Source organism: Pipistrellus hanaki (assembly GCF_964339955.1).
Source record: "Pipistrellus hanaki genome assembly, chromosome: 15".
NCBI lineage: Eukaryota > Metazoa > Chordata > Mammalia > Chiroptera > Vespertilionidae > Pipistrellus > Pipistrellus hanaki.
Window position 1 is genome coordinate 28266529 of NC_140517.1, and position 24265 is coordinate 28290793.

Here is a 24265-nt window from a genome sequence, read left to right on the forward strand (position 1 = left end):
CCTTGGCAGCCTCCTGAGCCACCTTCACCAGCATGAAGAACTCATTCTGGATCCCAGGGAGGCAGACTTTCTCAAACACGATTTCTTGGGCCTGTGCAAGCATCATTTTGACCAGCACGCTGAGCATGGCGGGGCTCATGTCATAGCTCGGTGTGTGAGTAAATGTCTCTTTCAGGTAGTTTAAAACCCCTACAATTGGAATTATTTTTGCACATTAGTTGGGGATCATATTTATTTCACCATGCTACTCAGAAATACAGAGAATGATAGAAGCAAAAATATAAAAGTGGCATCCTGAAGCATCTTTAAAAAATCTGTTTTTCAATCACCGTAAGATCCAGCAATTCCACTCCTAGGAAAACACACCAAAGAACTGAAAGCAGGGACATAAACTGGTAGTTGTGCAATGACATTCATGGCAGCATTATTTGCAATAGCCAAAAGGCAGAAACTACTTAAACGTTCATTGATGGGTTAATGGATAAACAAAATGCGCTATAAACATGCAATGGGGTATTTTTCAGCCTTAGAACGGAAGGAAATTCTGACACATGCTGCAATATGGAAGAAGACATTATGCTAAGTGAAATAATCATAAGAACACATATTGCATGATTCCACTGAGATGAGTTGTGTGGAATAGACTGGAATTCATACAGACAAAAATAGAATGGTGTTTGCCAGGGGTTGGGGAGGAGAGGGAATGGAGAATTACTGTTTAATAGGAACAGAGTTTCGGTTGGGATGATGAAAATCCCTGAAGATAGATAGTTGTACAACCATGTGAAAGTACTTAATGCTAATGAACCGTACTCTAAAAAATTGTTATAATGGTGATTTTGTTATGTATCTTTTACCACAGTTTACAAAATGATAGGGAGCATCTGAGATCTTGCTTCCTGGCAATGTCATCAGTTTGGCTCAAATAAACTCATAAAAATTCTATCTAAATAAAAAGAAAGAAATAAAAAAGATAGTGCCCTCTTCCAAAACATTTACATCTGTATTAAGAAAGGAAACCAGCCTGGCTCCCGTCCATTGCTGTGCTCCTGGGATGATTGGGCGAAAGTCCAAACCTGACTTCAGAGAAGGCAAAGCAGGAGGCAGGAATGACTGAGGGCTCTCAGGGGGACACTGAACTTGGTCTTTCAGAAATTCAGGGCTTTTGCCCAGGAAGCAGGAAGGATCAGCGCTGCCCATTCCAATGGAAATTTTCAAGCTGTGGCCCTCGGCTCGGTTTTTTTTTTTTTTTTTTTTATGCTTTAGAAAATTAACTGTCACAACATAAACAGACATCAACCTGGAGCTAAAATAAAATCTCAACCATGAATCCCATCGGACTGGTTCCTCTGGTTTTACCACAAAGCACAGACCGCTCTACAGAAAGATGGCAACCACGGCAGGCTGTCTGCTCCCCTCTGGGTTCCAGTGTGTGCCCGGCACAGGCCCTGCTAGAGGGGACTCCTAGACACCACCTGGGACCCACTCACTGCACAGGCCTCTCACCCTGGTGCTCCCCAGGTTGGTAAAAAGTGACACTTGATCAAGGGCCAAGAAGAGCAACCTTAGGTGGGCAGGCTTCAAAGAATCAGTAAAATATAAAGGCATAAGTAGTAACAGGCACCAATGAGGCACACATGATTTTTTAAAAAGCCTGTTTTCACTATACTCTGTTCTTCAGTACAGTGCTCATAGGAACACTCCATTCACTGCCACCCTTAGGGCCACTCATTTGGAAAGGATTAATCGTTAACCATAGGATTCACGGTGCACATGAGCCATAACCCAGACCCAGACGGGGCCAACAGGGTGTAAAATGCTAAGGAATTCCCTTGGAGGGAAATTACAGCTGTGCTGGAAACTTTCAGGCCCATGAGACCCGGGAAGGACCCACAGACCCACTTCAGTTGGGGTATCCAACAGCCCTCTCGGAGACACACCTGCGGCTTTCTGAAAAGCATCCATCGCACCGTCCAGCCCAGCTGGTGTCTGCCGGTTATACCGGGTCCCGATCTGTGTGTAGAGGGCTCCGATGTTAAACAGAATGCTGGCTTTCTCCAGCAACAAGTTCTGTTGGCTGACCGGAACCCCGGTGAGGGAGTCATACCTATTTAAAAGAAATGTGTTGTGAGAATACAGATTACTTGGCTAGTTAACACCATTTGGGGGTAAAAAAAAAAAAAAAAAAAGGACAAAACTTATTTCTTGGATAAATTAAAAAATGCACATGCAATGAGGCCTTCATTTCCAAACAAGATGATGGGCCTGATCACACTGAAGACGCACAACAGCACACAAAAGTAAGGTTTCACATCCAAGATGCCCTTCAGCGGGTGAATGGATAAACAAGCTGTGGTACATCCATACAGTGGACTGTTATTCAGCACTAAAAAGAAAAAAGCTATCCAGCCATAAAAGACATGCAGAAACTTTAAATGCATTTTGCTACATGAAAGAAGCCAATCAGAAAAGGCTACATACTGTCTGACTCCAACTATATGACATTCTAGAAAAGGCAAAACAATGGAGACAGAGAAAGAATCAGTGGTTGCCAGTTTCAGAGGGGAATGGGGGGCAGAGGAGGGGACACAAATAGGTGGAGCACAAAAAACCCATGTTTAGGGCAGTAAAAGGACTCTGTATACTGTAATAGTAGATACTTGTCATTATGCATTTATCCAAACCCATTTAGAATGCACAACCCCAAGAGTGAACCCTAATGTCAACTATGGACTCTGGGTGATGCTGTGCCAACTGTAGTAAGTCAACATACTGCTTTGGTGGTTGATGTTGGGGAGGGTGTGTTGTGTGGGGCAGGAGGTATATGGGAAATCTCTGTACCTTCCCTTCAATTTTGCTGTGGATCCAAAACTGTTCTAAAATACATATTTCAAAAGATAAGGCTTCTCCTAAATGAAATACAAATCCCTCATAATTCTTGCTCAAGTCTAAAAGATTTAGGATTTGTTTAAAAGTTCACACATCAGCCGAAACTGGTTTGGCTCAGTGGTAGAGCGTCGGTCTGTGGACTGAAAGGTCCCGGGTTCGATTCCGGTCAAGGGCATGTACCTTGGTTGCGGGCACATCCCTGGTAGGGGGTGTGCAGGAGGCGGCTGGTCGGTGTTTCTCTCTCATTGACGTTTCAAGCTCTCTATCTCTCTCCCTTCCTCTCTGTAAAATATCAATTAAAAATATATATATATGTAAAAGTTCACACATCAACCAGCAGGTAGGCATGGAGCTTCTCGTTAATTTAAGACTGAGGCGAAATCACCGTTAGCACCTTCCCCGAGCAGCAGCTAACAGCATCTCTACAGCCACCTGCCCTTCCTTTCCCAGGACAGGCATCGTGTGGGCCTGCTGTGGGATAATTTAACTCTGAATTTAACCCTCCCTGCCGGGACTTAGTGTCCTCTCACCCCCACTCAGAACAGGCACAGCAACTGTAAAGTATTTCAGCAACACTCATCTTAAGGATTCAGCTTTGTTTTTTATTTGATCTATTTCTGTTTGCACCCTTGTCATTGGGACATAACCTGATTCCCAGCCCCCACCTCATCTGGGACAAGAATCTTGCTTCTTGTTAGTTCCACCTCGGAGCCCCCGTGTTTCCCCAGGATAAAATGAGCATGAAAAAAAATGCCTCTTCTCCTCGGCTCACATGTTCTGAGAAGCAAAAGGCAAAGTCTGTTGCAGGCTTCTCCCTTCGGGTCCCCTTGGAAATAACCATTAGTTTATCTACATGTGCTGCGTAAAGGGGAGAATTAGAGAGAGGGGCCCACAGTGCAGAGGAGCCTCTGTGGTGCCCAGGCTCCAAGCAGTGACCGAAGGGGGGCAGCCCCAGCACCAGCCCTAGGCCCAGGCCCAGGCACCTACCACGTAAACAAGATCCCCATCTGTCGGGTGGGCGGGAAGAACCGGCTCTCAACAAAGCCCAACTGGAGGAAATAACTCATCAGCAGCTCAACCCCAGCCTCGTCCCGGCTGGGTGTCCTACAAGCCTGCAAGGAAAGGAACCAGCACCGCGGGGTGAGGAGGGAACACACAGCTGGAAGGTGCTCACAGGCGCTCTTTCTTGCAGCGTGGCCCTGCTATTGGTATCATGAACTCCAGGAGGAGTGGAGGGCTGGGATGAACTCCAGAGTGCCAGAATCGAGCCCAGCCATGCCAGTGGGCAGGCCTCTTCCCTTCTGTGGCCTTATGTTATAAGAAGAACAGATTATTCCAACAGCCTCTCCCGATCACCTCCAACCATCTGCGATTCCATAAGACTTCAAATGCAATAGGGAGAATATTCTGAAGACGCACAAGCTCCCGCAGGCACCCTCCCTTCCCTGCTGCATACAGAAACGTACTTGTCTCAGATCCATAAGATCTGCTATGTCATCCTCATATAGATAGCTGTCTTCACTGTAGTGTTCCAGAATGAAATCCTGTAAGATAAAATGGGGATGAGGTCTGATTCAAAACCATAAAGAGGTAAAAGAGTAACGTCTAATGTGCTCACTTGAAAAATACATGTAGCCATAGCTGGTTAGGCTCAGTGGATAGAGTGTTGCCTGGGTTTGATGCACATGCCTGGGTTGCAGGCTCGATCAGTGGGAGCCGTGTAGGAGGCAGCCAATCAATGATTCTTTCTCATCATTGATTTTTTTTTTTAATATATTTTATTGATTTTTTTACAGAGAGGAGGAGAGAGGGATAGAGAACTAGAAACGTCGATGAGAGAATCATGGATCGGCTGCCTCTTGCACACCTCCCACTGGAGATGTGCCCGCAACCAAGGTACGTGCCCTTGACCGGAATCGAAGCGGGGATCTTTCAGTCCCCAGGCCGACGCTCTATCCACTGAGCCAAACCAGTTTCAGCCATTGATGTTTTTTATCTCTCTCTCCTCTCCCTTCCTCTATGAAATCAATAAAAATATATTTAAAAAACAAAGTCTTTAAAAACATAAAATAAAAATACATGTAGAATACAAAGAAACTTATGAGAGATTGTACACTACCATAATTTTCTGAGTGATAGGGTTTATTTTCTTAATTGTGTTTATGTTTAAAATTTTTGCTTTTGTTGTTTCAATAAAAAGGAAAGCTGATATTATTATTTCTAAAAATGTCTTTGCAACACAGGTAAGTGACCAGAACATTAAATGATTCTGGTAGATGTCGCAAATATTCAGGGGGTCAGACCTGCACCCTCTGGGCTCCCTCCGTACCTGGGCACAGGGTCTTCCTGGAAAAGGAAACCTGTGCTTGGGGGATGCTACCCCCAAGGCCTGCGCAGTGAGCGTGTGACAGCAGCTCTGGCACGTCCACAAATGAAGCCCCGCAGAGACTTCTCACTGGGCCCACTGCCCAGAGCTTGAGCTCACTCAGTCACAGGGCACTGCTGATGAGCATGGGCCTGTGCCAGGCATGTTCCCAGTGCCTGGGCTACATCAGTGAACAAAACAAAGATCCTGCCCAGTGGAGCTTATATTCTCTCAGGAGCACAGACAATAAGTAACAGGCACAACAAATATGTAAATTACACGGTACATTAGAAGATGGCAAGTATTACAGGGAAAAGCAAGAGCAGTATAGGGGGTGGAGAGCACATTCTTGCACACTTCCTCTGTGAGCACTGGCTCTCCTGGGCTGCGAGAAAGGTGAGGAGAGCCCTAACTGATCTGGCTCAATGGATGGAGCGGCGGCCTGTGGACTGAAGGGTCACAGATTCGATTCTGGTCAAGGGCACGCACCTTGGTTGCGGGCACATCCCCAGTAGGGAGTGTACAGGAGACAGCTGATCAGTGTTTCTAACTATCTACCCCTCTCCCTTCCTCTCTGTAAAAAAGTCAATAAAATATATATATATATATATATTTTAAATGTGAGGAGAGATTGTGCAATTATGTTTCCCAAGTGTCTATGAGGAATTTCTTTACACACTTTCTACAATAATAATGTAATTAAGCAGGTAATTATTAAACTTTGATGGACATTAGTTATGTCATTCTTTCATTTAATTCATAAAATCATTTTTAAAAATTTTAAATTGATTTTAGAGAGGAAGGGAGAGGGAGAGATAGAAATATCAATGATGAGAATCATTGATTAGCTGCCTCCTGCATGCCCCACACTAAGGATTGAGTCTGCAACCCAGGTATGTGCCCTGACCAAGAATCAAACCATGACCTCCTGGTTTATAGATCATAGACCACTGGGCCACAGTGGTTGGGCTCATACATAAAATCATTTAAATAAGATAGATGTGGTTTCTGCCCCCATAAACTTGCCATTTGTTGACAGCAACAATTAGAAATATACTAATGGATGAAAATGTGCAACACTGTAAGGTGCATGTTTGTCCAAATTAGATTTGACTCTATAATACTAATGAATTTCAATTAAAACCCAAAAAGTACTGTTTTTGCAAAACTCGACAAAGTATGAAAGTAAAAACATGAAAGAAAAACTGAGAACGTTTTAAAAAGCACAGTAATAAAGGAGTCTTGCTCTAGTTACAAAGTATTGAAACACACAGGGGTTAAACAGTGAGAAATGGACAATGAAACCAGATATGGGTCTGACACAGACTGAAGCAAATTCAAGAACCAGGTATATAACTAAAGCAAGAATTCCAGGAAGTGGGGAAGGCTGAAGCGTCCAACAGATTCAGGGAGGAAGGAGGAGGCACACACAAATGGTGTGACTGCTGTGAGTTTAAGGAAAGAGCTATACGGTGGTACGGATGGCGTGGGACCTCAGGCCATTAGAACCCCAGAGCTAAAGAATGTAGGGGGAGAAGGATCTTTGGAAACCCAGAGAGGTGGCTACCTGAGGTGGTTTCTAGACAGCCACCATGACCTTCCCTACGGGAATGCAAAAGGAAGCCCGTTGAGCCCTGGCCAGCGAGGGTCAGTGGTTAGAGCGTTGGCCCACGCACTGAAGGGTCAAAGGTTCAACTCCCAGTCAAGGACATATACCTGGGTTGCAGATTCAATCCCCAGGGTTGGGGTGTATTCAAGAGGGAATCAATTAATGTGTCTCTCTCACATCTATGTTTCTCTCACACTCTCTTTTCCTCCCTCCTCCCTCTCTCCCTTCCACTCTCTCTAAAAATCAATAGAAAAATATCCTCGGGTGAGGATTAACAACAACAACAACAAAGGAAGCCAGTTGAGAGAGCTGGGAATAAATGCCCAACTTCCCTCTCTTCCCGTCCTCTCATCTCAGGCTGGTGCCCCTTCCCGCTGGCCACACCCAATAAGAAACCACAGAGCGGGAGCTGGTCGCTGTCTCCCTGGCACTGAGCAGGGTGGAAGAGGGTGCGGTGGTGGGGGTGGAGGGAAGGAGGAAAACAAACATCTCCCAGCACCACAGATGGATTCTTTACACAAAGTATCTGGGAAACTGGCTGCCTATTTGGTGAAAATAAGAAGTCAAAGCCTTACACGACACATTTTACACCAAAACAAATTCCAGACAAATGAAAGATTTGGTGTTAAAAAATTTTACACAGAGCAGGAAGAGAAACAATAGCAAAATATGCCAAGACCGGTTTGGCTCAATGGATAGAGCGTCGGCTTGGGGACTGAAAGGTCCCGGGTTCGATTACGGTCAAGAGCATGTACCTTGGTTGTGGGCATATCCCCAGTAGGGGGTGTGCAAGAGGCAGCTGATCGATGACTCTTTCTCATCGATGTTTCTAACTCTCTATCTCTCTCCCTTCCTCTCTGTACAAAATAAAATATATTAAAAAAAAAACAATAGCAAAATATTTGTGACATCTTGGCATAAAGAGAATGCCTTTCTAGAGATGCCAGCAAGGCAGATTGCAAAGAGAAGAACTGATAACTTTAACAACATAAAATCTGTATGAAGAAAAATAGTGTTTTTTAAAACTGGTTGTTGCTTATATAACAAAAGTTAAAGGAAAGATGCCCCAGCTGGTTTGGCTCAGTGGATAGAGCATCAGCGTGTGGACTGAAGGGTCCCAGGTTTGATTCCAGTCAAGGACACATGCCCAGGTTTTGGGGTCGATCCCACGAGGGGGCATGCAGGAGGCAGCCCATCAATGATTCTCTCATCATTGATATTTCTAACACTCTCTCCCCCTCTCCTTTCCTCTCTGAAATCAATAAAAATATAAAAAATTAAAAAATAAATAAAAAATGTTAGTCACCTCATAGTTAAAAAAAAAAGTTAAAGAATGTACTGAGAGACATATTAGCAATATATAACACTAAGAGTTACTACCCTGCACATGTTAAAAAATAAAACCACAAAGCTGTTTTATATAAGAGCAACGCTATAGAAAGCAAAGGACAGTGATAGTCAGTTTGAAAAAGAGAAATGTAAGGGCCACATACACATACACAAAAAGGTACTCAACTCTATTTCTGATCAAAGAAGTGCAAACTTTAATAAGGTATCACTTTTGCCTTGAGTTCACAAAAATAAAAAAGATAGTTTTTTAAAATCAAAATGATGAGCCGAAACTGGTTTGGCTCAGTGGTGGAGCGTGGGTCTCCGGACTGAAGGGTCCCGGGTTCGATTCCGGTCAGGGGCATGTACCTTGGTTGTGGGCACATCCCCGGTAGGGGGTGTGCAAGAGGCAGCTGGTCGACGTTTCTCTCTCATCGACGTTTCTAGCTCTCTATCTCTCTCCTTTCCTCTCTGTAAAAAATCAATAAAAATATATTTTAAAAAAAAAACCCAAAATGATGAATGATACCGAGTATAGCCAAGGGTGCAGGAAGACCAGCAGTTACACACTGTGAGGAACGTAGGAGGACCATTTCTGGGGGGAAGTTACATAATATAATATGTATGCTTGACCTGCCAGAATCACATCCAGGAATTTATCCAAAGGGAATATTCAGCGAGGTGTGCGAAGAAGCTAACGGAGAACTGCTGGTGGGAGCTGCCTAGAGAAGGAAATTAATAGCTGCCTTGTTTAGCTCAAGGAGACACCACAGTAAGCCCTCATGGAAGGGAGGAGTCACACTTCCCCCAAAATCAGAGGAAGAGCACTGGTGTCCAAAGATTAAATGCTGAGCAAGTTATTGGGGAGAGGCAGTGGGCTCTGAGGGATCCCTCCATGTCTTGGTATTTTCTGAATGTTTTGGAATAGTGTTTTTAATTAGAAAAGTAAATAAAACTATTTAAAAGTAAAAACCACAACTTGAATTGTCAGGGAAGAGAATGTGGTTTGATGGTGCTCATAAAAAATTATTTTTATATAAAATTTTATGGATTTCAGAGAGGAAGGGAGAGATAGAAACATCAATGATGCAAGAGAATCATTGACTGGCTGTCTCCTGCATGCCCCCCAATAGGGATCTGCCTGAAATCCAGGATGTGCCCTGACCGGGAATGGAACCGTGACCTTCTGGTTAAGAGGTTAATAATGCTCAACCATAGGTTAAACGAGCCACACTGGCCAGACCTGATGGTGCTTTTTAATGAGACCATTTTAAAGCCCATTTCTTTACAATAATACCAAATCACATCGTGAGGCTTTAAACGCCACACAGACACATATGACGGATTTGAAGAACATCTGAGTTACCCTAATGCAGTGATTGGCAAACTGCGGCTCGCAAGCCACATGAGGCTCTTTGGCCCCTTGAGTGTGTCTCTTCCACAAAATACCACGACCTGGGCCAGTCTATTTTGAAGAAGTGGCGTTAGAAGAAGTTTAAGTTTAAAAAATTTGGCTCTCAAAAGAAATTTCAATCATTGTACTATTGATATTTGGCTCTGTTGACTAGTGAGTTTGCCGACCACTGCCCTAATGAAACCAGGCAAGCTATTTCTGTAGCACCTGTCTGTTACTCTGACGCACAAATGTGGAAGGGAGAAAACAGAATGCCCCCAAACGTTCTAATTTTTGTCTGACTGACATTTGTAGAGTCCCTTTTAGGCTGAAATGACATGGTTGGGAGCCTCAGCTGAATAGTAGTTGGCCATGCCCACAGCACATGATTTTTCCCACTGGCTTTAATGTGGAATTCAGCATGTGACATGTTTGAATCCTTACAGATGCCCATAAAATTTCCAAGTTTCTCAAGACTCTCCCTTTAAAATGCCACTACACTCTTGCAGCTCTAGCACCAAGTAACAAATTAAATCTTAAGAAAATTATCCTACAAAAGCAACTGAAGACATTTCCACAGACAGACAGTCTAAGTGTCAGGCCTGTCACAGTATCCCATCTAAAAGTTCAAGTAGCCTGTGCAAGACTGGCATAAAACTGTGTTTTCTACCCAGATAATTCCAGCTCTGGTGATGCCAGGCCCTGCAAGCTACCAATGTCCTTCTCAAACTCCAAAACGAACCCCCGACTCACAGGGACCTGCACCAGATTACACAGGGCTGCAGGCAAAAAGGTCCGGAGTGAAAGGGCTTAGGTCAAGTGAGTCAGTCTCTGCTCCAGAAGGGAAGTCAAGTGCAGAAGCTTTCAAAGCATTAACTGACTGCTTTTAAAAGGACAAATGCTATAGTGCCCCAAATACCATATAATTTTTTCTTTTCTAAACTAAAATTAGTCCTGAATGAGTCACTAGGATTACTATGAAAAGAAACTTAATTCTTTGAAGCACTTCTTCATGAAGCTGGGATTACCTCCTATATGCCAGGCCTGTGCTGGAAAGCTCAGAGATGGGCACTACCTTCCACCCCATCTCCACTTTCTCCTCCTAATTGGAAGTCTGAGGTGATGTGTTAAAACTCAGACTGAGGGAGCGGGAGAAACAGGAGGGTATTCCAGGTTTCAGGAGGCTCTCCTGGCACCAGCCTGCAGGCGAGGCATTTCCTGCTGCCTCCAACCTGAACGTCCCCCCTGAACCCTGCAGGCAGGGCCTGCGACACACCAGCATCCAGCTCGGTGGCAGGCACAGGTGGGCCTACAGGTATGGTCTGCCTGCCAGAGACACAGTCAAAAGGAACCACATACTGTTCAATTGTAAGAGGTGAGTTGTATGGTATATAATTTATATCTCAATAAAGAAATTATTTTTAAAAAAGAAAGAAGCAAAGAAAGGACAAAGGAAGAAAAGGAGGTGGGGGAGAGATCCCCAGAAATTGGGTGGAGGAAAAACAACCACCATAAACTCTAGTTATTCACATATTTAAGGATAGTGAAAACCAGCATCTTTGATTTACTTTGAAGTGCATCAAAAAATAAGATGAACCTGGTCAGTGTGGCTCAGTGGTTGAGCATCAACCTATGAACCAGGAGGTCACGGTTCAATTCCGATCAGGGCATATAAGCAGGTTGCAGGCTCGGTCCCCACTCTGGGGCATGCAGGAGGAGGCCAATCAGTAATTCTCTCTCATCATTGATATTTCTATTTCTCTCTCCCTCTCCCTTCCTCTCTGAAATCAATAAAAAATATATTTAAAAAACCAAAAATGAGCCGGGACCGGTTTGACTCAATGGATAGAGCGTCGATTCCGGTCAAGGGCATGTACCTTGGTTGCGGGCATATCCCCGGTAGGGGGTGTGCAAGAGGCAGTTATCGATGACTCTCTCTCATCGATGTTTCTAACTCTCTATCTCTCTCCCTTCTTCTCTGTACAAAATCAATAAAATATATTTTTTTAAAAATAAAAAAAATAAAAAAATAAAAAACCAAAAATGAGTTGGTATACAGACATAAGGATGCAGAAATGGATAAATCTGTGAGAAAGTAACTATAGTAAAATGTTCATGATAGAATCTAGATAGTGAATATATAGGAGTCCACTGTAAAATTCTTTCATCTTTCCTGTAAGTTTGGAAATTTTCATAATAAAACGTTTAGGAAAAATATTTAGCTATTTCCCCAAAAATATGGCTATATCAGTTACAAAATTTAACAACAAAAAAATACTAATAGGATACAATTTTTTAATTCCAAAGCATGCCCACCACAGACCCTTTTAAAAATAAATAAATAAATCTTTATCGTTGAAAGTATTACATATGTCCCCAAATTTCTCTATTGACCCCTCCACAGCACACCCGCCCCTTGCCCCAGGTCTTCAGCACCCTACTCTCTGTGGCCATGCATACAAGGCACCACAGACTCTTTGACTTGGCCTCAGGGTGACTAAAGAATACCAGAAGCCGGTGTTAGGTTCTCTGTGCGGCCTGCCGAGGGGGCTCAGGCGCACCCTGCTGAAGCCAATGGATGCTTGGACCATGAAGCCTAAATTTCTACGTCTCTAATCGGAGTACTTCTCCCATTTCCCACCTGAACCCAGCAGGCAGGGCCTGTGACACACCAGCACCCCGCTCAGAGACACGGGTGTTTAAGAAAACAGTGATTCCAGCTCCCATTGCTTTGAGATTTACCTTGAGAATGACTGAGAAGTCAACATCCTTGGTTTCCTTCAGGCCGAGCGGAATCAGCGGGATTGTAAACGTCTCCCTACAAGAAGCACAGCTCCTTGGTTTGTGAACATTCCTATACTGGCGACTCTGTACCCACCCCCTCCTCACATCAACCCCGAACACCAGTTCATTTTCCATAAAGAAGCTCTGGACACATCTGTGTCCTGGTCCCAGCCTGACACACAAGAGCCTTCCACCATCTCAATCAGTTTATCCCTCCAATCCCAACCCTTCCTTCAGTAACTGTGCTGAGAACCCACTATGTGCCAGGGCCTGCCCTGGGTCCCACCTCTCCTGCAGCCTCATCCCTGGGCTCTCAGTTGTGTCCTCCTTGGCGTAGGCCTCTCTAGGTGTCTCATCACCACATGAGGAAGGCCTTGAGGGTAGATGCCCCATCTGACAACTAAGTGCTCCGAGCTCCCAGCCCAGGGTCAGGCCCTGGCCAGCTGCTTCCCCTCCACCACCTCCCTCCGAAACTGACTACTTGGTTACCTCACAGGTTACCCTGGGAGTGCACCCTGAGCCTAGTTCTTAGGGGCAGGGCCAACAGGAAGTGAACCTGGCTCAGGCTGTGCTCTGCAAACAGGGATTTAGCTCCCTGACCTGTAAGAGGAGACCTCCCGGGGCTGCCCAGCCCGGCCAGGGGAGAAGGCCAGGAATGCTAAGCAGGGTGAATGGACAATGCAGCTGTAAGCTGAGACTGTCTCTGTGCTGGAGGGAAAACAAGGGGCTGTGCTCAAAGCAGGCGAGACCCAACGGGGCGTGTGGCTTCCCCAAACCCGCAGGGAGAGCTGGACCCCGCTGGAAGGAGATGAGGACTGGGCATGCCCCTCCCCTGTCCTCAGCATCCTCGTTCTCACCCCACACAGGGCTGGAGGCAAGGTCTGCTCTTTCTGTGCCTGTCTCAGAAAGCCCCTGGCCAGGGCACCCCAGCCCCACTCTTGGGCTAACTTCTGACCTCCCTGTGTTTCTCATCTGCACAATGAGATTGTTTCTTCCTTGCCTACCTCACAGAAGTGTTTAAAGATCAACTAAGAAAGAGGCAATCTGCTTTGAAAACAGGAAGGGCAGATTCAAATGCAAGGGGGCATTATGAATGTGCACGTCTCTCCCCTCTGCCCAATGGCCCCGGGGACAAATGGCCACGTTAGAGCCACATTGAAGCCTTAACTGCATGTCTCTGTGGGAGGTCTTCCTCCCTGCCCTTCAGGACAACAGGTGGGAATAGGAAGCATCCGCCATTTATCACCAAAATGTGGCCCTGCCTAGCCTCCTTGAGGAACTTTGACCTTTTGGGCAAAACACTGGAACTTAATACCAGAGTGCAGGCTGGGAGAAACACTGCACTGGTGCCGATTAGGTGACCAAAACCACACTGTGAGCCCAGAGCTGGGTGAGCCAGGGCCCACGGACGTCACAAAGGGGAGAACAGAGGTGTCACAGGTCTCACTCGCTAACGCTCTCGCTCCGGCTCAGAAAAACACACCTGTGGCGGGCAGAGGACTGGGACAATCAGGAAAAGCACATTCCAAAGATGACTCAAGGTTTTCAAATGTCATCCTCCGGTTAATCCAGGGATCAATTTTCTGACTGAGTTTCCCCTCGGGCTCCCCTAGCTTTTAAGAAGTGTCACCTCCTCATGCAGAAGAGTATGCAAACTCTTCTTTGAGCTTCTCAAAGTGATTTCTCCTTAAAGATGGACAGTTCCCACCGTGGGGTGAGAGACTCCCTGAGCTTTCTGAAAGCCACACCTTAATACCTCGCCTCACACAGACACTCCCCATGAGACACTTCTGAATGAGGACATCCGCTCCTCAAATATTTAACGAAGCACATTTCTGAAGTCTCAGTTGCTTCTCCTCAGGGAACTCCCACGAGTCCCCTAATGCTTGACATGAAAGGCAGTTTGGACATTTTTGCATTCTATCAACGAAGTGATCCAGGCCCTGTGCTTGGTGGTGAGGCCTGAGCATCAAGGGAAGAAGAAAGAGCACCTTGGGCCTCCCTGGCAGGTCGGCTCTCAGAGCTAACCACAAAAGCTCTTCCGGGGCATTTTTATGGCTGAGCACCCAGTTCCTGTGAGAGAGGCCATCTCCTTGCCTGGATCCAGCTGTGCAATTCTCCCATAGACCACGTTCCAACGGGGCCCAGGACAAATAAATGTCCTTCTGTCCAGTTCTCCAGATGTTCCCAACAAGCTCCAGAGGATCATCCCTGGCATCTTGCTCAACCCCAAACCTAATCATTCCCTTGCTTCCTGAAGTGGGGACTCCTCACCCCCGGACTGTCCGTGCCATTCGTAGTGTGGCACGTCCCGAGGCCCAGAAAGCACCTGGAGAAGCGTTACCCACACTTACTCTGTGCTCTGATAGACTCCCACGGAGATGTTGAGCGCCTCCAGCTCTTCCTTGAGCATCTGCAGGTCTGAGTTCACAAAGCTCAGTTCCAGGCGCACTTGCTCGCGTACCTTGTGGTTCGTGGCGGCTCTGTTAAAAAAGAGGGGGAGAGACGCACCCTCAGCCAGATATCCCAGCTGCTTGTTGAGCAGGCCCCCCAATCCTTGCAGGGAAGCTCTGAGATAACACCTGCAGGTGTGAGTGCCAGATGTGACCAGATAAGGTGTCTCAGGGATGCCAGGCACCTGCCCCTTTTTGAGCCACACATACCAGCAAACGGCCATGGACACAGCCAATGACACTGAGCTTCCAAGCATAAATCCTAGGACATCTTTGCAAAGAATCAACATGGAGAAGAGAACAGAGAACTGTTCACAGTCACCCATAAAGGACCATAAATTATCCCCTCAAAAGAAAATGGATGAGAAAATAGAGGGGGTAACACTCCCCAGCTCATTCTACGAGGCTATTATTATCCTGATCCAAAACCAGAGCAAGACATCACAAGATAGCAATATGACAGACCAATATCCTTCATAATTAAATATGCAAAAATCCTCAATAAAATATTAGCAACTTAAACCTATCTATATATATGATATAAAGGATTATATACCATGATCAAGGAGAATTCACCCCAAAACTGCAAGATTGGCTTAACACCTGAAAATCAATTAACGTAACATACTATATTAATAGAACAAATAATAAAAAACACATGATCACTTTAATAAATGCAAAAGAAGAGAACAGGGGTCAGTTGACTATAGCATTGTTATAATACACAAGGTTGCAGGTTTTATCCCTGGTCAGGGCACACACAAAAATCAACTAATGATCCTAGCCGGTTTGGCTCAGTGGATAGAGTGTCAACCTGCAGACTGAAGAGTCGTGGGTTCGATTCTGGTCAAGAGCACATGCTTGGATTGTGGGCTCAATCCCCGATTGGTATATGCAGGAGGCAACCAATTGATGGTTCTCTCTCATCACTGATGTTTCTTTTTCTCTCTCCCTCTCCCTTCCTCATTGAAATCAATAAAAATTAAACAAAAAGAGAATCAACCAATGAATGCTTAAATAAGAGGAACAACAAATTGATGTGTCTCTCTGTCTCTCCATTTCTCTCTCTAAAAATCAATCAATAAATTAAAAACATTTTTTAAAAAGTACAGGCATGATATTCCTCAAAGATATTGCTGAATCAGTTCCAGACCACAACTATAAAGGGAGTCATGATTTTTTTAAAAAATATACTTTATTGATTTTTTACAGAGAGGAAGGGAGAGAGATAGAGAGATAGAAACATCGATGAGAGAGAAACATCGACCAGCTGCCTCTTGCACACCCCCTACTGGGGATGTGCCCGCAACTCGGGTACATGCCCTTGACGGGAATCGAACCTGGGACCTTTCAGTCCGCAGACCGACGCTCTACCACTGAGCCAAACTGGTTTCGGCATGGAGTCATGATCTTTTTGATGGTGGAGGGTCTTGCCTTCAATTTGTAAAAATGCAACATCTGTGAAGTGCAATTAAGTGAAGAGTTATACAATAGGCATGCCTATAGTTGATAAGAGGTATGCCCAGCTGCTTTAGCTCTGTGATAAAAACTTTAAACAAACTAGGAATAAAAGAGAATTTACAAAACTTGATAAAGGGCATCTATGAAAACCCACAGCTAATATCATACAAGTACCTCATGCTTTCCCCCTTATGATGATCAGGAATGAGGCAAAGATGTCCACTCCTGCCTCGGCTAACCAACACTGTACTGGAAGTACAAGCCAGTGCCAATAAGGTAAATAAAGAGATTAAAGGAAGCTGGATGGGAAAGAAAGGGTAAAACTGTCTTTATTCACAGATGACATAATATTGACATGAAACAAATACTAGGACTAATAAATTTAGCAAAGTATACAAAAATCATTTTACATTTATATACTAGCAATAAACAATGTTCAAATGATATTAAGAAAACAATTTAATTCAAATTAGCATCAAAAAGAATAAAATACTTAGGAATAAATTTTAGAAAAGAAGCACAATTCTCTTACACTGAAAACTTCAAAACATTGCTGAGACATTAAGTGCCATGTTTATAAATTGGCAGACTCACCATTGTCAAGATATTCCTTCTCTCTATTGACATTTTCTATTCATATAATAAAATTGCAATAAAAAAACAGTCAGCTTTTTTGTAAATATTGACATGCTGACCCTAAAATTATATTGAAATGCAAAGGACCTAGAATAATCAAATAATTCTGAAAAATAACAAAGTTGGAGGACTTACGCTATCTGATTTTAACACTTATTATAAATCCACATAATCAAGACAATGTAATATTGGCATAATGGAACTGAATAGAATCCAGAAAAAAATCCTTACAAGACAATTCCAGGGTGGAAAGACAGACTTCCTTTCTGACAATTGGTCCTGAAGCAATTGGACTTCCCTGGATATGTCAATGTCCCCAAGACTATCCCCAGGATCAGTGACTCATCAGGAGGCCTCACAGGATTCAGAATAGTTGTACTCATGGCTCTGACTGTTTTTATTTTTTTATTATGATTGTTTTATTTTATTTTGTCTATTCCTTATTTTTAATTTTTCAATAATTATTTTTTAAATAATTATTGTGAAAGTATTACATCTGTCCCCTTTCCCCCCATTGGCCTCCTTCAGCCTGCCCCTGCCCCCAACCCTCATTGTCTGTGTACATGGGTTATGCATATATGCATACAAGGTCATTGGTTGATTACTTTCCACCCACCCACCCTCCCCCACCTTCCCTCCAAGATTCTGCACTCTGTTCCATGCTTCCATGTCCCTGGATCCACTCCATTCATCAGTTTATTTTATTACTTAGATTCCACATATGAGTGAGATCGTGTGATACTTGCCTTCCTCTGACTGACTTACTTCATTTAGCATGATACTCTCCAGGTCCCTCCATGCTGTCTCAAAGGGTAAGAGATTCTTCTTTTTTGCTGCTGCATAGTATTCCAGAGTATAAATGTACCACAGCATTTTATCCACTCACCTACTGATGGGCACTTCGGTTGTTTCTAGATCTTAGCTATTGTAAATTGTGCTGCCATGAACATAGGGGTGCATACATTCTTTCTCCCCCCTACCCCAAATATATTTTTTAAATTGATTTCAGAGAAGGGAGAAGGAGAGAGAAACATCAATGATCAGAGAAAATCACTGATCGGCTGCCTCCTGCATGGCCCACTCTGGGATCAAGCCCACAATTTAGGTATGTGCCCTGATTAGGAATTGAACGGTGACCTCCTGGTTCATAGGTCTACACTCAACCACTGAGCCATACCGACTGGGCTACATTCTTTCTGATTGGTGTTTTGGGTTTCTTAGGATATATACCTAGAAGTGAGATGACTGGTCAAATGGCAGTTCCATATTTAATTTTTTTCAGGAACTCCATACTGTTTTCCATAATGGCTGCACCAGTCTGCATTCCCACCACTCATGGCTGATTTATTACAGCAAAGGACACACACAGCAAAATCATCAAAAGGTGCATAAGGTGAGGTCTAAGAAAGATGCATAAGGTGAGGAAAGGTGCATAAGGTCTGAGAAAGGTGCATAAGGTAAGGAAAGCAGGCACAGGTGGCTGAGACCCCTTCCCAGGGAGTCACACAGAACAGCTTAATTTGTCCAGCAGAGAGTTATGACAATATATATATAATTTGCAAATATTTCCTTCTAGTCTGTGGCTTATCTTTTCTTTGTTTATTTTTTTTTGTTTCTTTTTATGGTGTCTTCTGAATCACAGAAGTTTATAAATTCAACAGAGACCTATTTATCCAGAATGCATAGAGTTCTGTTCACTAAAGAATAAAAAGACAACTCAATTTTTTTATGGGCAAAAGATATGAATAGACATTTTACTAAAGAAGATTTATGAATGGCTAATAAGCATAAAATGATACTAAATATCATCTATATATATATAAAAGCCAAATGGATGACCGAACAAACTGCATGGGGCGGCCAGGCTGGCAGGGGAGTCAGTGAGGGGCGACAAAACAACCGAACAGCAGGCTGTGTGGAGTGACCAGGCCCTCAGGTGGGGTGGAGGGAGTTGGGGGCGACCAGGCCTACAATGGGGGCAGCGAGGGGCAACCAAACAACTGAGCAGCAGGCTGCCTGGGGCGACCAGGCCCATAGCAGGGTGAGTGAGGAGCAACCAAATGATTGAGCAGCAGGCCAGAAGGGGGGTGAGGGAGGGGCGACTAAACAACCAAACAGCAGGCTACGTGGGGCGACCAGGCTGAAGGGGCAGTGAGGGTTGACCAGGCCAGCAGGTGGGGGCAGTTGGGGCAACTTGGCTGGCGGGGGGGGGGGGGGGGGGGGGAGTTGGGGGTGTCCAGGCCAACATGGGGGGCAGTTAGGGGTGGTCAGGCAGGCGAGCAGTTAGAAGCCAGTGGTCTCAGATTGGAGAGGGTGCAGGCTGTGCTGAGAGGACCCTACCCCATATGAATTTTATCGGCCTCTAGTTAGTCAATAAAGAAATGCATATTGAAAGAATAATGAGATACCGATAAACATCCCTAGATTACCTATAATAAAAAAGCCTAGATTACCTATAATAAAAAAGACAATAATGTTATTGAGGATGTAGAGAAACTAGAACCCTCCTACACTGGTGAATGTAAATGGCACAGCCACTATGGAAAACAGTTGGGTAGTTTCTAAAAATGTTAAACATTAACTTACTCTTTAACATTGTAATTCTGATCCTAGGAATCTATATGAGAGAAAAGAAAGCCTATGTCCAAGCAAAGACACGCAGGTCAATGCTTACAAAGCACTATTCCTAACAGCCCCACAGTGGGAACAGTCACCTGCAAACAGATACACAAACGCGGCACATCCACAGAGCAGAGGAGTGGTGCGCCATGCGAAGGGAAGAACTTTACCCAAGTTCTCCAGGAGAGGTTTTGACACAGACTTGGAGACCTTACAGGTGGGTTCCTTATTTTATGCAGACTAGGAATCACTGCAAAAACAAGTGTCAATGAAAGCCAAGTACTGAGCCAGGCCTTGCTGCGCACGTTTCCATGACCACCCGTGCAGGTCCTCAAGCCATCCCTCAGACCGAGTACGGCACTAAAATGTCTGCTCATCTCACGGGTGAGGAGACCTGAAGGGCATTAGCCAAGAGCTCCAGCCGGAGAAGAGGAACCTGACCACCACCCCTCCTCACTGGTGAAAACCCGGCCACCTGTTGTTAGCTTTGCTTTGCTCACCACCTGTTCACCCTGCCTGCAGAGAGCAAAGTGCTAACACTTCCCTACAGGCTGCCCTCCCCCCTGGGGTGGCTCCTCCGCCTCACTACATATCTGGGTCCACCAGTTTCTGCCCACGATGTAATTATATTTCTTCTCAGTCCCCCCTCTACCCCTCCCTTAACCGAACTCCTCCTTGAGGAACCAACACGTTTTTGCCCCTCCCCCTCAGATGAAGCCACCTGACCCTGGCTGCAGATGTGACGGCACCTGCCCACTTACTGCCCAATAAAATGTCCACACATGTACATCCGGGCTCCCCCAGTCAGGCAATGAGATGTTGGAAGCTCAGCTTAGTGATTATCATTGGTTTGGGGATTTTTTTTTTTGGCCCTGATCATCAGTAAAAAATACATTTTATATCTCAATGCAGTACATGTACACACACACCCCTAAAATTAAATTCTCACAAAACCATCCTTTGACATAAATGTGATGCATGCCCATAGAGTGTATTCCACTCTAATAGGCTGTTTTATTAAACACACCGGTGTTTGCAACTCTCCCATTTGGATTTTCTGATGCTGAGTGCCCAACAATTCATTTCTGGCACCAACTCCCAGGTGTAGCACAGACCCCACAACTATGGGCGTGGTGCCAAAAGACACACCCACTTCAAGCACCAGTTGCAAGTACAGGGCTCTAACCTGAGGAGGGGTTCCCACAATCCCCTTCTCAGGCTCTTTGGCCCCTTGAGTGTGGCTCTTCCACAAAATACCACGTGCAGGCACACACGTACTGTGCGATTGAAACTTTGTGGCCCATGCGCAGAAGTCGGTTTTTGGCTCTCAAAAGAAATTTCAGCTGAAACTGGTTTGGCTCAGTGGTGGAGCATCGGTCTGGGGACTGAGAGGTCCCGGGTTCGATTCCGGTCAGGGGCATATGTACATTGTTTGTGGGCATATCCCCAGTAGGGGGTGTGCAAGAGGCAGCTGATTGATGACTCTCATCAATGTTTCTAACTCTCTATCTCTCTCCCTTCCTCTCTGTACAAAATCAATAAAATATATTAAAAAATAAAAATGAAATAAAATTCTGTGGCATACAATATATATATATATATATATATATATATATATATATATATATTGCCAATATGACAAAAAAGGTATAATTTTTATTGATTTTTTTTAATTACCTATCTTTTTGCTTCCAAATGACTTTTTAAAAAATCTGGTGCCTACCCCAAGCCGGTTTTGCTCAGTGGATAGAGTGTTGGCCTGTGGATTGAAGGGTCCTGGGTTTGATTGGTCAAGAGCATGTACCTCGGTTGCAGGCTCCTCCCGGCCCAGGCCCTGATCAGGGCATGTGCAGGAGGCAACCAATTGATGTGTTTCTCACACATGTTTCTCTGTCTCTCTCTGTTCCACTCTCTCTAAAAATCAATGGAAAAAGATCCTCGAGTAAAGATTCATAAAAGAGAAAATCTGATGCCTATACTTGTATATAAGGATTGGGGGAACCAAGGATTAACCAATCAGATGTAACCTTACTATGCAACATAATAAGATCCAACTTTATTATATGACATATTTATGGTTAGAAACAGGGCATTCACACTAGACAGCTATTGTTGTGTTGGCTATTGTCATTTTTTTATTTAATAATCAAAGTCGAAAAAGAGGCCCTAGCTGCTTTGGCTCAGTGGATAGAGCTTTGGCCTGTGGATTTAAGGGTCCCAGGTTCAATTCCAGTCAAGGGCACATGCCCAGGTTGTGGGCTCAATCCCCAGTGTGGGGTGTGTAGGATACAGCCAATCAATGATTCTCTCTCACCATTGATGTTTCTATCTCTCTCCCTCTCCCTTCCTCTCTGAAATCAATAAAAATATATTGATAAAAGTTGGAAAAGAGGTCAGTGTCCCTGACTACATAGTGAGTATTGCATGCTTTAAAAAGTCTTTCGGCACACTGGTTGAAAATCACTGGGATATACTAATGATTCAGAAATCAACTATAGAGTTTGAGCTATTTCTTGTACAGATAATGATTTTTCACTGATTCACTCGTGGAAAGGGGCTTTTCAAAGAAGGCACACCAATTCAATATGGTGCATGTGATCAGCTCCTGGATCCAGGCTGGGGGAATAGCTTGGGGCAATAGACAAGAACAGAATCAGTTGACTTGACTGAAGTTAGGAAGTAAGACCAGAGCCTTGGTCTCCTCGATATCTGAGCTGCCTTTCCAGATGAAAAAGAATGGCTTCTACGGGCCTTCTCGATAGAACATGGCTTTTCTCAGCTTCCCTTGGGTGTGTCCCTCCTCTGAGGCCCTGTGGTCTGGGTACAGCCAAGAGGCCTTGAGGCCCATGGATGAGGCAGCGGGCGTTTCAGCCCTTTCCTGCCCGGAGTCTCCAGGCCGCCTTGACCACCAGGGAAGGCCCGCTCCCATGGGTTTTCATAAAGTGAACGCACATACTACAAACGTCCAGAGTTAGAAGGGGTGCCACTTCCTTTGTCTAAGTGATCAACCCGCCACATGTGAACAGGGGAAGGAAAGCCACATTCAATTATTTCCTGAGGCTACTGACCACATCTGCACATGGTTTCCTCAAGTTGGAGTTTCTGAGGCCTTTTCCACCAGAAGAGTCCCTGTGTGATGATGGCTTCTTGCCCCAAGTCCAACATTTCCTTAACATCCCCATGGTTTGTTTTTTTAAATGCATATGAATTTGCATTCTGACCCATATATCTCCATTTGCCTTTGCGTCATTTCCCCTCTCCCAGGTCCTTCAATAAAATTGTCCTTCGAGGAACAGGCAGCAGAGGCTTGCACCAGCTTCCAAGGCCTTATTGGAGCAGGTTGGCCTTAGTCCATCTGACCCCACATCCCACTCAGCCAGGGGTTCAGGTAAACTAGGGCAGTTTTGTCCGCCTGGTGCTATCATGTAGGCACAAGGCTAAGGCAGCAGATCAGCCGAGCAGCCAGGAGATGGGCCCCCAGCTCATCTCTCAGTGTTAGAAGGCAGGTCTCAGGATTAGGGCAGGCGCTGAAGGCCATGGAGAGCTTGCACACCCCACTGCAGAGACACGCGCCAGCCCCCTCAGAACGGACACTGTGAGCAGTCCCTTACCTCAAGTCACTCTCCTCACAGCCAAAGCCACCCAGGTCACCCTGGCCCAGAACTTCATGACCCTTTGGACTGGAGGTCACAAACTAGAGGTTTGTGGGTCTTGTTTGCTTGACTCCTAGGATGTTTATTCCCCATCGTCCCTTCAGCTAGTTGCCAATATGTAAAAATTCAACTATTAGAGGATTAAACACAAAAAAGTCAGATCTTTAGAACAGTGTTTCCCAAACTTTTGACATATGTGTACCCCTTCTATAATTTTCGTAATGCTGAGTACCCCTCGTACTCATGAGAATGTACAATAGAATTAGGCGCAGCTAAGCACAGTGCAGTGCATATCCCCACCAAACTCTTCCCGTACCCCTGGGGGTACGAGTACCACACTTTGGGAAACACTGCTTTAGAATCTTGGGGGGAATCTGAAGACCTGGCAACCCTGGCCCTGCCCTCCACACAGGGCAAATTGCAGCTGCCCCTCCAAAGAGCATCTGCCCTGCACTTCGCCATGGTTTTACTGCAGCACCAGTCCCAACCCTTCACCCTTTGTCACGCCCATGAGGTCCTTGTAGGCCTCAGAGTGGGCCACCCCTGCTCCAGCCCAACAGTAACCAGTACAAGAGGGGAACAAAAAGCCCAAAGAGGTTAAATGACTTAAACTTGTTCAAAGAACCAATTAATATAAACTATATGGAAACTTGCTTTAAATTTCACTAAGACTGACTGTGTCAGAGAAATGTCATCACATTTCTACCCAGCTTTTCTCAAGGGAGGGGAGGGAACTGGGAAGAGAGAATATTGTCCTTGCTTAGCCTGAAAAAGAACATTAAAAATACCTGATACCTCATTAAAAATATATATCCAATATCTTCCCAATCAAACTCCAGGAAGTTCATGGGCTCCTGGCTGATACAGATCAGAGGAGACTTTGCAGGGCATAAACCTGGCTCCTCACAGTGCCTGCCCAGCTTCGAAGCCCCCTTTCCAATGCAACTAAGGACAGGGACCCTTGCATTTCTGCATTTTGGGGGACATTTTCCCAAACGCCCTCCCCTCAAACCATATTCCAACCGCTCTACCTTTATCTGGGGGCTGGGATGGATAATGTGGGAACTTGAAAAC

The 24265-nt window shown here is 44.9% G+C and overlaps 1 protein-coding gene across 1 annotated transcript in view; it reads right to left on the reverse strand.

Annotated features, from left to right (window-relative positions):
* Positions 1-24265, reverse strand: part of RHPN2 (rhophilin Rho GTPase binding protein 2) — a 54780-nt gene that overhangs the window by 14920 nt on the left and 15595 nt on the right. Inside the window, exons 3-8 of the mRNA XM_084905703.1 lie at positions 14724-14852; positions 12328-12403; positions 4356-4433; positions 3877-4001; positions 1941-2107; positions 2-189 (exon numbers count right to left, since the gene is read on the reverse strand). Of these exons, the coding sequence (XP_084761829.1) occupies positions 2-189; positions 1941-2107; positions 3877-4001; positions 4356-4433; positions 12328-12403; positions 14724-14852 (763 nt within the window). The remainder of the gene's footprint in view (position 1; positions 190-1940; positions 2108-3876; positions 4002-4355; positions 4434-12327; positions 12404-14723; positions 14853-24265) is intronic.